Genomic DNA, 18,335 nt, shown 5'->3' with positions numbered 1-18,335 from the left:
AACACAGTGCATTTACTTTACATTGGAGCTATCAACGACCATGAGCAAGCTTCGCATATATTCCCTACACAGAAGCACAGGGACAGCTGCTAAAAGCAGCCCATAGTGCCCTCTGTGATCTTCAGTTGAAGTTGGGAGATGGTATGAGGGGGTTTGTGAGGTGTGAGTAATATTCCGTTTCTTGATTTGGATTCTGGCTAAATTAGCATAGTCGGCTTGTGAAAAATCACCGAGCTGTACACTTACAATTAGTACACTTTTCTGTACACATGAGTTCTCAAATATTTATGTTAAAGGCATATTTAAGAAATAATCACTAGACTTTACAGTTATTCCATCTAAGTCAAGGTTTTTCAGGTACCAGAGACCCACTGGGGATTTAAAGAGGACAGTGGGAGTCAGAGAGATTTGCTGGAATTAATTAGTGACTATCTGTGGGCTCTCAGAAAAGCATGACAGTGGAAAACACATAGGAACAGAAGTGAGAAAGGCTTGGGTTTGACTTTTTGCTGTGTTTTGTTTTAACCAGCATATGAGCTTTTATATATCTCAAAATGGGGAAACTACCCTGTATGTTTATTATCATAATTCAAAGAGAGAACAGAGAGACAGGCAAATACAATCCTACAAATGTTAGTTCTCCTCCAGATATAAACCCTATTTCCAAGGCCAGTTCCCAGCATCTTCCTTCTCTAGACTGTTAAGTCTTATTATGATAGCAACAGAGCTCTTCAGTAATTATGGACAAGACAAATCGTTACGCAGAGCTGTGATGTGGGAGGGCATACCATATTTTCACAGCCCACAGGTAGAGACTCCTGATGAGAAAGCTAGAGGTCGTTTCTAGCAAATACAGTTTTTAAAATTGTCTTACATATACAAAAAGATTGTTTTATCACGATATGGGTTACTTCTGAGTTCCATTTCTTGAATCATGTCAGCATTAAAATTTATTTCAATTCTCTTAAAAATTAACTCAAATTCATAACATAGAATTACATTTTGTATACAAGAGTGGTTCCCTCTCATAGGTCCATGAAAATTTGAACCTGTAAACTGTAACTGTTTTAAAACTATAAAAATCAAATACTTATTCTTGATGAGCCGTATAGGCTAATGAAAATGTCAGGTTTCTTGATTTTCAATAAAATTGTTTGAACTTGGCATGCTGAAAGTGGTCAAAACCATTGATTACAATCTGCCATGACTGTAAGTTTCCTGAGGTCTCCTCAGCCATGCTGAACCGTGAGTAAATCAAACCTCTTTCCTTTATAAGTTACTCAGTCTCGGGTATGCCTTTATTAGCAGTATGAGAACGGACTAATACAACCATATTGATAAGAATTCTTATCTAATAAAACAGAAAAAGTGAATTATTTTATTCAAAAAATACACTCTTTATGACAATAATCTTCGTAGAGTAACTTACATGGGAAAAATTTCTTAAAACATGCTTCGAGGTATATATAGAGGCACTTATTTCATCTTTAAATCCCCATGATAAATTCATACACTAGATAATATTATCTTAATTTGTATGTAGGGGTAAATTTATTTGATTAAAATCAGAGAGGAAGTGCCTGGCAAAATCATAACTAGAATCTAGATTTTTAAATTCCAAGTCCAGTGGTTTTTCTTCTACCAACCCATTTTCTTCAACCTGTGTCAGTTTTCAAATCTCTAATTATTCTAACTTCCCAAAGACTTATTTTCTCTTTCCCAATTCTCCATACTGTTTCTATAACCTAATTCTATACACAGAGTATCAAGTGTATTAAATTTCAAGTCATTTGTGCTCATAAAATCTTATATAATGAAAAATTATCCCTTAAGTTATAATTGCTTAAAAAGAAAATTCTAAACCCTCCCTCAAAACCTAGCCAAACACTTACAATACTCTAGTTGTGAACATTCCTTTCCTTCAACTCCAAACAATAACTTTTATTAATACAAAACAAGGAAAGAGAGGCAAAAGATGTAAAGGTCAGGCTAAATATTATTGAACTAACCATGGCTGATAACAAGAGTTAGCTCGTTTCCCTACTTCCACCCCACCTGATTCACTCCAAACAAAACAGTTAAAGCCAAAACTCAACACTTCCACATTCATACCCAAAGGGGAAAAAAAAGGAAAAAAAATATTCATGCAATTTTTTTTTATTGCTGTTGTATATCCCATACCAGATGGCAGCTTAATTTCCTCTAGTCTGAAGTACAAAGACATTTTCTGCACAGTTGAACATGCCTAGAAATATTTCTCAAATTAGGTCTTTTGTTAGATGACATAATTAAGTCTCTAAAAGCAAAAAGCTGGAGGTCCTCAGTGCCTGGTACCATCATGTATTTGCCTCTCTCTTCAGGACAGAATCTGCTTATGGTAGAGGTCCCAAGGAGGCTGATCCTTCGGAAGCAGACTCCATATGACTGTCTTTCTGCTGAGCTCCTAATGGTTCATGGTTCATTACAGAGATTTTTCCAACATTACTGCTCTGACAACTTTGGATTGAGAAGGGGATGAGAGTGTCTCAACAGAACCTTCCGCCTCATGCCCAAGTCCTCCAAGGCGCCCTGCTGAAACAATAGCCACTTCCTAACACATGCGATCTCAAGCTCCCAAATGACAAATATTTGTAGTACCTCATTTAACGCCATGAGTCTGAGCTTCAGGCATTCAATGGTATTCCTTTGGATACAATGTTAGTGTGGGCCAGCTTGGCATACTTGACAATGAGAAAGAAAAAGGACAAAAATGTTACTTCTGATAAAAGACACAACTCACGAATGTAGAGTACCTGATATTTTCGTGGTGAACTGGTTTGTTGCTGGAGGCCCAAAACCCTTAGCTGTGCTAGCCCGGATGGTAAAGGAGTATGTGGTCCCCGGATACAGTCCAAAAAACAGAAAATGGGTTTCGTTTCCCAGCTTTGAAACTCTTCCACTCTGATTGGATAAATCTATTTCTGGGTCAAAGGAACTGACTGCTTTGTAGGTGATCTGCAAAAGAATGAGAAAGTGATAAAATATTTGGAGCGGATGGACTCAGATTGCATCTTTATCCAATAAACCCTTCTGATGTATGCACTGTCAGACACTTCATGATAAGCTCCTACTCAGACTCTTGAAATCCTGAATCCAGTGGAGGGATGAAGGAACTCCGCCAAAGCTGTTGAGTTATTACTTTTATAGACAGGGGAACTTAAGCCAGTAGATTAGAACATACAGGATGAGCGCAGGGTTAAGCTAATGCTTTGAAGTTGTTTGCTTTCAAAATATCATTTTGTAAAACTACATTACAATTGGTTTCGAACAAAATAAGAAAATATACAACTAGCTCAAATAGATAAGATACTGACAAGGATAAGGCCTCATCTTTAATCTAGTGGCCATAATTTGATTTAGGATTATTATCTATTGGGAACAAGGGCACTGAAGTGTTTTCATCAACGCAGGCAAGGACATCTGCTCCAATGGCTGGAATCCTAGACAGATTCCGGTCACTCCTGATGCTACACATAGAGTGATCATTATGGGCCATATTCATTTCTTTCCTTTAGAGCAATGTCTTCGAACAGAACTTTCTGAAATGATGGAAATGCAGCCACTAGCCACATCTGGCTACTGAGCATTTGAAATGTGGTCAGTGACACTGAGGAACTGAAAATTTTAGTTAAAATTTGAATTTAAATTGCCATGTGTGATTAGTAGCTGCCATATGAGACAATACAGTTCTAGAAGTTTTCATATTAGCTACATAACAGATATTCAAAGTATGTTGGATAAGTCCGAAGTGTTTGAAAATAAATATAACATAGGTGCCTTTAAATCTTGCTCTTTCAAATGATATTTTAAAGAATTTCACTGTGAGTAGTTCATCATCTACTCAAGAACATGCACTTTAGTGGTGATTACTAACTTCTACTGGTTGTAATGACATAATTTTAAAATGTGGCATATTCTAAAGTTTTAAATTGCAAAACTGAGCACTTTTCTTGCTTTTAAATAGGTAAACTTACTTGTAATTTATGTGCATGAACACTAAAACTGTTATTATACGAAGTGATAATTGACATTCTTTTTTCTTATATTTATACCATGTCATTACAATTAAGAAGATCTCTCTGAAAGAATATTTAGATTGAATCAAATAAGCTTTAGCAAGAAAACTGTTTGCTGTATATATTAATCACTGCAGTGCATGACACTATTGGAGTCACGCATAGTATCTGTTATTAACCCTCTAACAGACTTCCTCGACAAGGTTAAGGAGGTCAAGAAGAGATAAGGCCAAATCTGCCCCCAGTAGCTAAGCGAGGGATGTCAGCGACGTATCTGCTGTGTGATTACTTGGTCCTCCACTCGGACACCTCCAGGGAACAAGGCAGTTTGGAGGAGATGGATCTAAACCTCTATCATGGCTGCATAATTGCTTCCCAATGTTTCCCACTAATTCACCCGTACATTTAAAACATATTCACTGAGCCCCTCTCATGTGTCAAGCACTATGTTTTGAGCTGGGGTCTTGCATAGTGCCCCAGGAATCGTACCTTCCCTGAAGGAGGTATCAGTCTGGTAGGGGAAGGGGAGAAGCGATCCAACAATTATGACAGAGTATAATTAAAATGAGGACTGACGCTGCCTACTGAGGCTAGCTTAGTGTTCTCGTTCATTTTATTGCCTGTCTATAAACCTTAATGAAACATAAATGCATATGAGAGAAAGCCCAAACTCCTTAGTTTTGTGTTTCAGACCTGCTCCCACCTTCTCCAAACTGACTTCTGAATCTGTGATACTACACAATTATATTCCCTTCTGTTCTGGTCACAGGATAAAGACTGCCCTGCAAACACTAATGGGGCTTTTCTGACATTGCTTCTGCCCGTAAACTTTCACTTGCCTGGAACATGAGACAGTTAGCTCTGTTTCCATGTTCTCTACCTATTCAGATTCATTTACTCTATTCAAACATTGATTGAACACTGACGCTCTGCAAGCACCATGGCCAGCAGGTAAACACACGCCCTGTTTCAGATAACGGAGAATCTGGACAGGGTGGGATGGAGCTGGGGAGACATACAGTAAGTAAATGAATACTTTCAAAACACCAAGTTCCATGGAAGAAACGAACAAGGTACTAAAATAAGGAGAATTGTCGGGTGAGAGAGGTTAATACACAGCCACTCAGAGTGGCAGGGGAAGGGCCCACTGAGATGTCAGTTAAGCTGAAGAGACTTGAACTTAGGGAAGGAGTCAGTCATGCTGAGAGTTTGGGGAAGAACAGCAGGAACTAAGGCAGTGAAGCAGGAGTGAGTGGGCACAGTATATGAACAGAAAGGAGGTCGTTGGGGTTCCTTAGGGGCTGGAGAAGCAGGCAGGACCATACTGTACAGTGCTTTGCACCCTAAGATAAGAAGTTTGGATACATACAACAGGAAGCCCTTGAACATGTTTAGGCATGAAAATAAAATGATCTAATTTCCCTTTAAAGAGTTCACTTTGACTGTGGGTAGAAGGTTGATTTGATTGGGGGGTCACAATTGAGGTAGTGGGGAAGGCACTAGGAAGTACAGCAGAGTCCAGGGCCTAGAGCTATAGCACAAGAGAGAGAATACAGGCGCTTGGAATAAGGTGGGGCTGGTACAGGCAGCAAGAGATGAAAAGAACTGGCATCTTTTAGAGACAAAATGGACAGAACTCAGTGAAGGACTGGATATAAGAAAAAGAGGATGGAATAAAGGATAGGTTCCATGTTTTGGGCTTGATCAAAAGAGGTACCGAAAAGAATGGAACATATGGGGAGAAATTTACAGACACAGGTGGATATGTTAAGTTGGAAATGCCCACGGCAGTCAGGTGGACACACATGTATGACATGAAGCTGAGATTCGAGAGGACTGGGCTAGAGTGAAGACTGGGGGTGATGAGCATTGAGACGATATTCAATTCTGGAATGGAGGGGGTCACTAGTGAAGGAAGTTTAGAAAAAAAAGAAGGGAGCCTGGTACCACACCCTAATGAATGTAGGTATTTGATACAGGATACAGGAGGAGAAGCCAACAGAAGAGTCAGAAATGCAGGAAGAGAGCCAAAGGAGAGAAAGCTGTCACAGAAACCAAATGAAAAAAAAGCAGAGACAGAAAGGGAGAGGGAGCGAGGGTGGCAGGGAGGGAAGGAGGGAGGGAGGGTTGGTTTCCAGAGATGAGACTGGGACAAAAAAAGTATCTGTCCATGTCCCAGTCCAGAGTTCCCATTCTGTGTATCTGTAAAGCCTTCCTAAACCTGGCCTAACAATCCCTAGATCCACTGAATGCCTGTGTTGTGACTGTTCATACAATTCACCGGGCAATGAATCGTGGAGTACTGTGAAATCTCTTCTTTGATCTTCAATCATGATTTAAATACGCCAGAGGAATTGGAACATTTCATGTAATTGTATCTTCCTTCTGAGGAGTGGCTGATGTCTTATCCTTTTCTGGATCCCATTGTGATCAGTAAATATTTGGCACTCAGTATCTATTTTTCTACAACTCCTCCTGGGGAGAGCAGGTGTGTGCATACGCTCATGTAAACACTCAGACAAGTGGGATCTTTGCTCCACCCACAAAGACTATCAAGCCAATGCTTTACTAAGGGACTTGCTGTTCCAGCAGGGCCGATGGGCTTGGACTTGCCGAAAGCCTTGTGGTTGCAAAATAACACTGAGGTTCTTAGCTGGCTTCCAGTCATAACCCTTTGACAGTCTGGTAAAAATTAGACACCTTCTCTTATCTACCTCTAAAAAACACATGTATACACTAATTCACACACTCCTAAAAATTACAGATCCTCTCCCTCACCCCTAACAAACAAACATGTTGGGCATGTACACGTCCGCAAAATGTCACAAAGGTGATGGGTTTCCCCATCTCAGACCCATCCACAGAGCCCCGGAGTCTGAATATCAGAATGAGGAAAGCTCCTCGGCAGCAGGGGCACTCTAACTCCGCAACCCCACTGCTTGCCACAGAGTGGATGGCAGACATTCACCCACCTCAGCAGCTGCTCTAAACGGCACCAAAATATACCCCCATGCTCAAACTCAAATGTCCACATGGCTTCAGCATTTACCTCTTCACTTGTTCATTCAATACACGGTTATTAAGTGCCTGTTAAGTACTTCAGTACAGCAGGAAGCTACAAGAAGGAAGTCTGGAAGCTACTTGTACTCTGTCCCTGGCTGAAGGTCCAGGAAACTGTAATGAAGCCTCTGTAAATAATGCTACCGCTGCAGTGTTGGATGTAAGTAATTTTATGGGATGTGCCAGGTCAAAAGCAAACTGAGATCTCAGCATCATGTGTGAGGGTTAGATTTGGGTGAGATGGAGTAAACTGTTGCTTCTATTGGATGATTTCTGATTTGCAGGTAAGTGCCTGAAATCTTCCAAAATTGTCTTCCCCTTCTCTACTTAAAGCCTCAAATTCTAAACTGAGAGATTAATGGGAAACCAAAATAGAATAACATGCAATCTTTGACTTGCATGTTATAGGAGAGGGGAATCAAAATCTCCTAGTGTGAGCTGATGGTAATTTCAGCCAGCATAAAACACCATCCTCTAATTGAGGTTTACGCAATTATTCTGAGAAAACAAAGGAATGAATAATTAAATCTGATTTCAGGGGAGCAAAGGATCTAGGATACTTCAAGGAAGAGTATAGTACTTGAATAAAATAATGAAAGATAAGCAGAGCTGCTATAGGATGAGAGCGATGGGATGGCACAGGCGGAATGAATCTAAGCAAAAGCAGGGTGTGCGATGGCTCAGAAGGCTCTTGGAGAAAAAACAATTTCATATACCTGGCTCATTGAGTTCCAGAAGAAAAACAGTGGGAGATGGCTTTATAAATATAGATTTGGGTTAGATCACAGAAGCCCTTGAGTATTGAAAACAAACTTCTTAACATGGCCTCTAAATTCTCATTCCCTCTACATAACCACCTATCTCAGCTGATGGTGACTAACAGTCCAGTTATCCAGGCTCAGGATATTAACGTGTCTTCAACTCTAGACTCCTGAATGTCCCAATCAGCTGGCAAATCTAGACCATTCTACTTGATTAAAGTGCCCAACCAAAACTGCACTTGATACTCTAGTCACACACTCACGTACTGAGTCCCTAAGTTTAGAACTCATTTCATCCTTTTCACAGTTGGTTGCTGATGGGGCAGTTACTTCAATAGAAAAGGAACAGTACCTTTTCTACTTCTGTCTTTTTCCAATATCTTAGACATACTAAAGCTTTTAAAAAATCCATGTGTTAGTCTCATGACCAGGTGTCTGGTATTTACTCACTAGAGATACATAAAGCTAGTAGGGTCCAACGAAAATACTTGGACAAATATCCTTATACATTGGGGAGTATTACTAATAAACTTCTAGAAATAGGTTTGACATGTTATGTTTAAATTTTGATAGATTCTCCCTAATTGCCTACCAAAAAAAGACTGCAAAATGTATGTTCCCATCAATAGAATATGCATGTACACATTTCTCCACATCACTGATTAACACTTGATATTATAGAAATCTAAACTTCTGTAGCACTTGTAATATTCCATTTCTTAATCATTAGTAAGGTTGGGTAGGTACTTTACCATATGCTTACATGCTGGGTGAATTTTTTTTTTTGAAGTGTCTTTGTCCATTTTCTTTTCTAATACAGTATTTGTTTTTTTCTTATTACTATATAGAGCTCTCTGTACATTACAGCTACCAGCCTGTTGACTGCTGTAAGTGCTGAAAATAATCTCTCCAAGTCTTCTGTTTGCACTCAGACCTCCTTCATGGTATCTTTCATCATTCAGAAGTTTAAAATTTTATCTAAGCAAATCTGTCGATCTTCATTTTTTTTTTTTTTTTTTTTGGAGACGGAGTCTCGCTCTGTCGCCCAGGCTGGAGTGCAGTGGCCGGATCTCAGCTCACTGCAAGCTCCGCCTCCCGGGTTTACGCCATTCTCCTGCCTCAGCCTCCCGAGTAGCTGGGACTACAGGCGCCCGCCACCTCCCGGCTAGTTTTTTTGCATTTTCTAGTAGAGACGGGGTTTCACTGTGTTAGTCAGGATGGTCTCGATCTCCTGACCTCATGATCCGCCCGTCTCGGCCTCCCAAAGTGCTGGGATTACAGGCTTGAGCCACCGCGCCCGGCCTCGATCTTCATTTTTAATGACTGCTGCATTTTATATCAAGCTTAGAAAAATACATAATAAAAAGGTCTTCCTACCTTTTTCTTCGAGGGTTCTTCTAAACTTTTGTGTTTAAATCATGAACCTGGTATTTATTTTTGTATGATGTGAGGTGGGAGTCTCATATGGCATTTTATTCTTGTAATAAAATGCTGGATTTGATAACATTTATTAAATTGCACCCATTTTACATTTATTAATGAATTTGCACTACAGGTTCTACCTTGTAAAATTTTAAAAGGACATGTATCTAGCTGTTAATCGTAGTTACATTTGAAAAGTAAAATTGGGAAGCAAGGATGTTTTATTTTGAATACTTCTGCACTTAAAAGTATTCTTTCAGAGGGCAGTATTAAATTGACAACTTGACAAAATAAGAGATTTTGACAGCTATTGAGTAACGGGGTAATGATCAGAACCAGGTTGTAGGAAGATGACTGATAAAATTAAATGACTGAGATGGAGGGGTAAGGTATGAGAAGGACTTGAGTCAGAATGAAGACAAGGAGGTCAGAGAGGCAAGGCTAGTGCTGGAAGGCTGACAATGGAGTTAGAGGAGTGTAAAGGAGAAGGTAAGGAAGAAAACCAGAAGAATGAAGTAAGGCTGTGAACTGCTGTAACTCCTGGAAAAAACAATGCTGTCAGCCGTTTTTTATCATTAATGCTTTTGTGTATCTTTCATAATAAGCAAAGAGAGACCTGAGAATAACCTAAAGCTACAGCATATTCATTTCCAACACGGATATGGTCTGGATGTTTGTCCCCTTCAAATTTCATGTTGAAATGAGATTCCCAGTGTTGGAGGTGGTCAGGTCATGGGGGCAGATCCTTCATGAAAGGCTTCAGGCCACCCTCTTGGTGATGAGTGAATTCTTGCTCTGAGTTCACAGGAGAGTGTGGCACCCCCCACTTTTCTCTTACTCCTGCTCTCGCCATGTGACGTGCCTGCTCCCCTTCAGCCTCCGCCATAATTGTAAGGTTCCTGAGACCCTTGACTGGAGCAGATGCAGGTGCCATGCTTCTAAATGGTCTGCAGAAGCATGAGTCAAGTAAACCTCTTTTTCTTATAAGTTACCAAGCTTCTGGCATTTCTTTACAGCCAAGCAAGAACGGCCTAATACAAACATCAACAATATTCCATCTGTGCTTTTTTCTTTCCTTCAAAATTTATCCTGCGTGCTGCTTTCCTTAAAGAAACACCTGTGTCACTGGTTACTAAACTTTTTTCCAACCATGGCAATTTATCTCACCTTCTGGTTTTCACCAGTATTCAAATGTGATTCCATGACAGAATACACTGTTGCCATGGTCCCTGTTTCTTTTGGGGCAAAGGTTTGATTTTCTTAGCATAATTTTGTCTCAGAAGTCTGTGATTCTCCAGAGAGGGACTGAGTCTGGTTCAACATGTATCTGCAGCTCCGGAGGAAGCTGTGTGTGCCTGTTGTAAACTCTGGCATAGGCTGGGTGAATCACAGCTCACAGGTGCATCTCAGCTCAAGAAGAGCTCCTCCTGAGACTCCACCTAAGACCTACCTGGAGGAAGCTGGGGACTCCCTTCCTTCCTACTTGTAGGAAACATGGGAAAGGGAGAAAGATTTGTCGGGCAGAAAGCTTGTATTTAATCACTTCAGCCTGGATCACATATTTCCCCTTTGGTCCCTAGAAAACTGAACCAATCTGTTTTACTTACACATATCTGATTTTTAAAACCCTGACTTATGACACATTCATGCATCCCCATTGTAGTAGTATTTAGATCAGTGTTCAGCTGGGTAGTCCTGGCTGCAGAATCAGAGAGATTAATGGGTTTTTCCTTTGAATTATTATTCCCATTGTTTTCATGTTAAAGTGACTTACCACACAGAGATACATCTCTTGTGGGATTAAAAAGAAAGACTCTATTAAATGTTTGCTGTCTGTCTACATAGCAACATGTGGCTTTTAGGACAGATGAACTTATGGCTTGGAAATTAAAGTTGATTTCAAAGATTGTATGTTTCCGAGTTTAAAATCCTGTTACTAGGTAAGAATCCTCAAAACTGAGACCTAGTTTTAGTTTATTTTGGGGGCCAAAAATAAACACTAAAAGATTTTCATCACTGAGAAAAAAAATATGAACTTGTTTGATTTGTTTATAACACTTAGCTCTATAAAAGCTGAGCTATGAATTTTGATAATATTCAATTCTTTTACAATGAGGCAGCCAATGAACAGCATCAATAACAGTACAAAAATCAACTTTTTTATCTTTCTTCACTTAGCTTTGAATTAATTTTGTGTGTGTTTCAATACCAATTTTCAAAAATTATAAGGAAACATAAACGTGAGGCCAGCTGGGTCAGGGAAGGGGTTTCCCAGTGATCACTGTCTGACAGCTCATCTTTACAGGCTTTTGTCAGTAGTTCTGAAAGGTATTCAAGCAGAGGTTCCATAGGAGAATTTGCCACGATTTTTAGAAACTTTACAACATACAATTTTGTCGAATTTGCATTCAAATAAATGCTAGCTTAAAAAAACACAGCTGCTTGTTTCTATGACAATAGGCATAGTGAAATGATGCTCGCATAGATGTGATGATGAATGTCACCCTGTTCTTGCTGTTATTTTTTTCCTTGAACAATTCATCAAATTCTTCTCTGCTATCTATCATTCAACCATTTGATATGCCTCAGTAGACAAAACTATGTCACAGAAGTCGAAAGGATGTTTTGGTAATACTAAGAAACCAAAAGACATTATTCTATTGTTAGCCCTGAGACAGTATTTATTGACTTTGCTAATTGGATAATCAGTGTCCTTCTATAATTCAGTAGCAAAATATTTAATAGCTAATCAAGAATAGAATTCTATGTTTGTCTTATAATCAATGCATGTTTCAAAATACTCATTGTTTTTAATAAAGATAATTCTTAAATGTAATGCTGTGTCTTAACATATAATAACATATAAACTGGAAAGGTCCAACTCATTGCAAAGCTAAATCCTCAAATTATATATAATTCAAAAACTTATTTTTACAATTTTCTCCTATATAACAACCATTATAACTACTGAAAGCATTAAACTTCTTAAAATATATTATGTAACTATGCATTTTTAAATACTAGATAGCCTACATTATAATGAGAATTTCTAATTAAAAATTACTAACAAACATATATACTACCTCATATAAAGTGATTACACCGTATGTTTGAGTTGGTTCTCTCCACTGAAGAAATATCTTCTCTTCAAAGGTACTTCCTTGTATGGATTCAGTGGGAACAGCACCTGGGACTAAAGGAGGGTGGGAGGAAATAAATGTTTAAGTAATAAACAATTAAAAAGTAGATTTTTCTAGACTTGGTAGGTTTTAACCTCCTATTGAGAGAAAAGATTTTAATAGTCCACACATAAACTCAAGTTTTCTTTAAAAATCTGGAACCTTAAACCATTTTAGCTACACTGTCCTGATTAAAAGAATAACTTTATCATTTTTTTTCTTAAAAGCTTTAATCAATTAGACAGAGCTCAGTCCCATCTATTAAACAAACGTTTTTACCCTTCCAAAAGAAATGAGGAAGGATTTGAAGTGATGAGAATTCTCACATACTCCTTGTGGGAGTGTAAACTGGTAGAGACACATTGGAAAATTATTAATAGTATTTAGTAAAGCTGAAGATGCACAGAACATATGACCCAATGGTCCCACATGCAGGTATATTTCCTAGTAAAATTCTTGCATATATGCACCAGCAGACATATACAAAAATGTTCACAAAGCAGTGATTTTTAAAATAATAATAAATAAGAAACAAATCAAATGGTTTAATAAGTTATGTTATACAATAAAGTTCTGAAAAGACTGAAAGTAAATAAGTTATATATCACATGGATTCAAGTTATAACCATAACACTGAATGATAAAACCACGCAAAAAAAATATGAGCTACTGTACTAATATATGTATTAAAATAAAAAGTAGAAGTTGATATAGACGAAAAAACAATATAGTCTTTAAACATTATTTTATTTGTTAATACTATATGTGATTTGGGGGAAGTTTGATGCCATTTTTCAAAACTTAAAATACATAACACCTTCTTATAAGTTTGCAAAAATCTAACAAAAGTGAAGATGTTATTTGCCAATTTTCTATAAAATAATATTCAATATAATTAAAAAATATTATTTATCCCATTATCATTTTAAATGCAGTGTTTCAGTATGCTTCATGTTATATACAATTTAGTGTACTAGTATGTCTATCTTATTTACAAAATAGCTATACTGTTTATAAATATGCATATATTTGGGGGTGCATGATCAAATTTTTTGGTGATGAAGTTAATGACCAATAACTGGGTAGGAGAGAACTCACCTGATTTCAAAACTGACTGCAAAGCTACAGATTCCATAAATATACACACACACACACACACACACACACACACATATATATATATATGGAATCGAACTGAGAATCCCAGTACTCAAGAAGCCCTTACATTTGCAGTAAATTGATTTTTAGTAAGAGTACCATGAAAATTCAATGAGAATAGAATAATCTTTTCAACCAATGCTACTAGCACAACTGGGAATCCACGTGCACAAGAATGAAGTTGGATTTCTACCTCACACCATATATAACAATTAAATCTAAATAGTTTAAAGACTTAACTGTAAGAACTAAAACTATAAAACTCTTAAAGAAAGCATACATATAAATAAATCTTCATGATCTTGGATCAGGCAACAATTTCTTAGGCATGACACCAAAAGCAAAAGCAATGAAAGAAAATCTAGATAAAATGTACATTACCACAATGAAAACCTTTTGGGTATCAAAGGGCACTATTAAGAAAAGACAAGACACAGAATGGGAGAAGGTTTCTGCATATCATATATACGATAAGAGATTTGTATCTAGAATATAAAAGGAGCTATATTAACACTCAGTAACAAGATAACAAATAGTACAATTAGAAATGAGCAAACGACCTGAATAAACACTTCTCCAAAAAAGACAAATAGTCAATAACCACAGGAAAAGATACTCAGTATCATTAGCTAGCAAGAAACTGTAAATCAAAACCATAATGAGATATCACCTCATACCCACTAGCATTGCTATAATGAAAAGACAAGTGCTGGCAAGAAGGAAGAGTAATCGGAAACCCCATACCCTGCTGGAGGGAAGGTGAAGTCATGCCGCTACTTTGAAAACACTCTGGCAGTGCCTCAATTGGTTAAACACAGGTAGATTTACAACATAACCCAACAATTTCACTCCTAGCTACGTACTCAGGAAAAGTGAAAAAAATGTTAATTCAAAAACTTGTTCATGAATATACATAGCAGTATTAGTAACAATACCCAAAAAGTAAAAACAACCCAAATATTTATCAAATGGTGAACGGACAAACATATCTCAATAAACTTTTTTAAAGGGGGTTGGAAAAAATGTTTTAGATTGTGAGAGGGTATGATTAGTTTTTTAATGACTGCTAAGGCTATCACGGATTGGAAAGCCTGCCTAGAATTTCAAAAGGACTCACAGATAGTACGCCTTTTTTTGAGATGAGGGGCTACTTATATGTAAATGTAGAACATTTACGGTTATTCCAATTAAAGTCAAGTGTTGTTTGGCAGAAAAAAAAAAAAATACTGATTCATATGGGAGGCCTGGGTTCTGATTTAAGACTATCTAATGATTAAATTATGCAATTTGGACAAATCATTGAACCTCTTTAGGTCTCATTTGCCTCATTCCTAAAATGAAGTTGGAATTAGTTGATTTTCTGTTTTTTGGAAATAGGGTCTTGCTCTGTCATCTGGGCTGGAGTGCAGTGGGGCTACCATTGCACACGGCAGCCTCAACCTCCCAGGTTTAAGTGATCTCACACCTCAACTTTCTGAGTAGTTGGCACCATAGGTACACACCAGCATGCCAGCTAATTTATTTTTACTTTTTGTAGTGATGGGGTCTCACTATGTTTCCCAGGCTGGTCTCAAACTCCTGGGCTCAAGCGATCCCCTCCTGCCTTGGCCTCCCAAAGTGCTGGGATCATGGGCATGTGTCACTATACCCAGCCAAGTTAATTTTGACATTCAAACCCTAAAGAGTACGTAAGTTTGAAAATAATTGTTAGTCCTATGTTGAAATTTATATACGACTACGCTGAAGCAACAAAAAATATTAGAAATGACAACACTAGGTGAGTTCTAAGAACATTGGAATTCCAAGCTCTGAGACTAAAATGTTCATCATAATTAGAAGCTGAACTAAAACCGGCTATGCCTGAGAAAACTCAGCTAAGTCTCTTCCTCTTAACCCTGAAAATGTTTATGATGATGGCATCATCAGTTTTCTCACAGCATCAAGATAATTAAGACGAGTGACTCTATTTTGTGATGATATTTCTTTTTTCTTTTTAAGTGAAAGCAAGTTTATTAAGAAAGCAAAGGAATAAAAGAATGGCTACTCCATAGGCGGAGCAGCCAATGATATTTCTTATTTGAAAATATGTATTTACCCATGTGCAGGTGTAAGGAAGGTGAAGAGTTAGAAAAAACAAATATTTGTTACACCCTAGAACTTAAAGTATTAAAAAAAAAACCCATTCTTTTTAATTAAAAAAAAGAACAAAACAAATATTTGTTTTATTCAATTTGTATAAAAGAAAATGCTAACAGTAACATGACATAGGAGGTATTCAAAATCAAGTTAGGCAGAGGATATCTCAGAAGGATGAACTTACTAGAATGTACTGGTGGTGACCCTGTGATAGATGGCAGGAGAATAGTTGACAGGAAACCCTAATGGGGATTCAGATAATCACTTTACGATCACGGAAAGACAATGTAAATTAAAACAATATGAATAAATAATTAATATACTACTAATTAAGTTAGGGAAGATAGTACCTCATAGTAACTTAGGTCTAGTACCTATTTTAAGAAGTTCTGGGAATGCAGGATCTGGTATATAAACTCATAATACCTATGTTTGTACAACTTATCCCTGGGCTATATAGGACTCTACTAATGTTAATGAAAAGTAAATTTTTTTTCCGCATGATTTCTGATGAAATAAACTATATTTCAATAAAAGTATTATACTACAATAAAACTCACAACGTTCAATGAATTATAACCTTTGTTAACGGATAAACAAAGTGATTCCTCAATTCTTTTCTCTACAAACTGGGTATTGTTTGGCAATTATTCTACTTCTTTCTTCTCTCTGCCTTTTCTGAAGTATTTCTTTTGGAGGGGTGACGAAATATAACTTGAAATTAAAGTTTTTTCTAATTAAGAAATGCTAGTGTGCTAGGAAAACAATAGATTTTTATTTCAAAGTAATGCATGCTCCAGCTTCAGGGACTAGCAAGATAATTTAAACAAACAACAACAAAAAAAACAAAGAAAGTAATTCTGTCCTCACGTTTTGATGGAACTTAACAAAATTCCTGGCTCATGACGGTTCTCAGTTTGAAACCCATAGTGTTCAATAGGTTCATGCTTCAGCAACACGTATCTGAAAGTGACTGAATTTTATTTCTCTCATTGATGTGACCATTATTGTTTATTAAAACATGAATTAAATGCTTATCAATAATACTTTATTATTTCACTTAAAGACTTATAAGGTATTTTGGGGTGTTTCTTACTCAATATCACACATATTGCTATAAAAGAAAAACAGTACTTCTTGTCAAATAGTTTACAATAAAAAGAAAAAATACATATAAATACATAACGAGGGAGCAAAGAAGAATCATAATGAATGGCCATGAATCATTACAACACTAAGAAAGGACCCTTTCTGACAGTTACAACCAGCTCTCCATGTAAATTTCTTCTATCCCTAATATATCTAAGAATTCTTATTATTCTCACTTCTCAGATCAGGAAATTGAGGGTCAGAGATAAGGATCTCATGAAGTACAAATAAGGTCAGAAGGATGTGAGTAACACAGACTGAAGAGCTGGAGACAGCTATATGAAGGACCTGAAATGTGAGGAGAACTTCAGCGGGTAGCAGAGTAGGCGGGCCTGAGAAGCGGCCAGGAGAGGCCCTGCCTGGCCAAGGAGAGCAATCAGGCAACGATGGGGAGCCCAGGATGCACAGAGCAGGCACAGGGACCAGCACTCAGGGATGGCTTTGCAGAACAAGCTGCTGTGAAGGAGAAGTTATTACTCCTAGAATATCAGCCAAGAATATAGAAGACCTTGACAGCCAAGGCACTGGAATGAAGATTAAGTGGAAGAGCCACTGAAGACTCTTGTAGAGACAGCCAAGATGGAAATGTATTTTTAAGATTAGTGAGTGAGTAGAGGGGCATTAGAACAGAAAAAAACTGGAACCACAAAGAAAAGGTGGAAACAATTATATAAATTTCAAATAATAAGGATTTAAATACAGGCAATGGAAATTGACAGAAAAGAACAATCTAAAACTTTGGAAGTAGAAACAACAGACGTTAGGACCAGAGTCAATAGAGACGTGTATGGCAGGAAGGAGCCAGCCATGATTTGATGACAATGTGGACACCATCTTCTCCTCTTCTGGGAGATGAGAGAGTTAGAAGAAACAGAAATAGAGCTTCTGGTCTCAGCCTTGACTGAGTGGCTTCCACCAAACTTAGACTCCCTCCCAAACTACTGCTTGAGAGGAACCAACACAAGCACGACTTGACGGACAATACAAGAAGAGAGAGGATGTGCAGTGAGCTCCTCATCTACTCTAGCTACTTCTACGTTTTTCTTCTACAGAAATACGCAGGTGCTGGGTAGGTAGAAACACTCAAAAATACTTTTTTAGTTCTTTAAATGAAATGATAAAGTATTCTAAACATTTAACTCATGATTTAATCAATGGTCAGAATTACATTATCAGTTACATAAAGAAACAAAAAGCGAAACAACTATTTTTCTTAAAAATAGTCAGTTCATTTGTTCAATGGGCTTCCTACGTTCTTTGTCACTTATTTTGATGCCTGAAAAGTGATTTTTAGGTCAAATGTATGACACACTACCACTGTATTTTATGTACTATATGAATATGTTATTATTTATACAAGGGTTCCCCGTATCGTCTGTGTAAAGGAACATTTACATCCATGCTATGAGGTTCGA

General features: G+C 37.5%; 1 protein-coding gene across 3 annotated transcripts in view; it reads right to left on the bottom strand.

Moving 5' to 3' along the window:
• The window catches only part of PTPRM (protein tyrosine phosphatase, receptor type, M), a 704,023-nt gene that overhangs the window by 338,270 nt on the left and 347,418 nt on the right, over positions 1 to 18,335 (bottom strand). For all 3 annotated transcript variants that reach the window (XM_011994359.1, XM_011994360.1, XM_011994361.1), the window contains 2 exons: positions 12,382 to 12,491; positions 2,793 to 2,994 (listed from right to left, as the gene is read on the bottom strand). In XM_011994359.1, the coding sequence (XP_011849749.1) occupies positions 2,793 to 2,994; positions 12,382 to 12,491 (312 nt within the window). The remainder of the gene's footprint in view (positions 1 to 2,792; positions 2,995 to 12,381; positions 12,492 to 18,335) is intronic.

This window comes from Mandrillus leucophaeus, unplaced genomic scaffold, assembly GCF_000951045.1.
Source record: "Mandrillus leucophaeus isolate KB7577 unplaced genomic scaffold, Mleu.le_1.0 Scaffold453, whole genome shotgun sequence".
NCBI classification, from domain to species: domain Eukaryota; kingdom Metazoa; phylum Chordata; class Mammalia; order Primates; family Cercopithecidae; genus Mandrillus; species Mandrillus leucophaeus.
The sequence above is the reverse complement of the archived record's forward strand: the minus strand, read 5'-3'. Positions and strand labels throughout refer to the sequence as shown.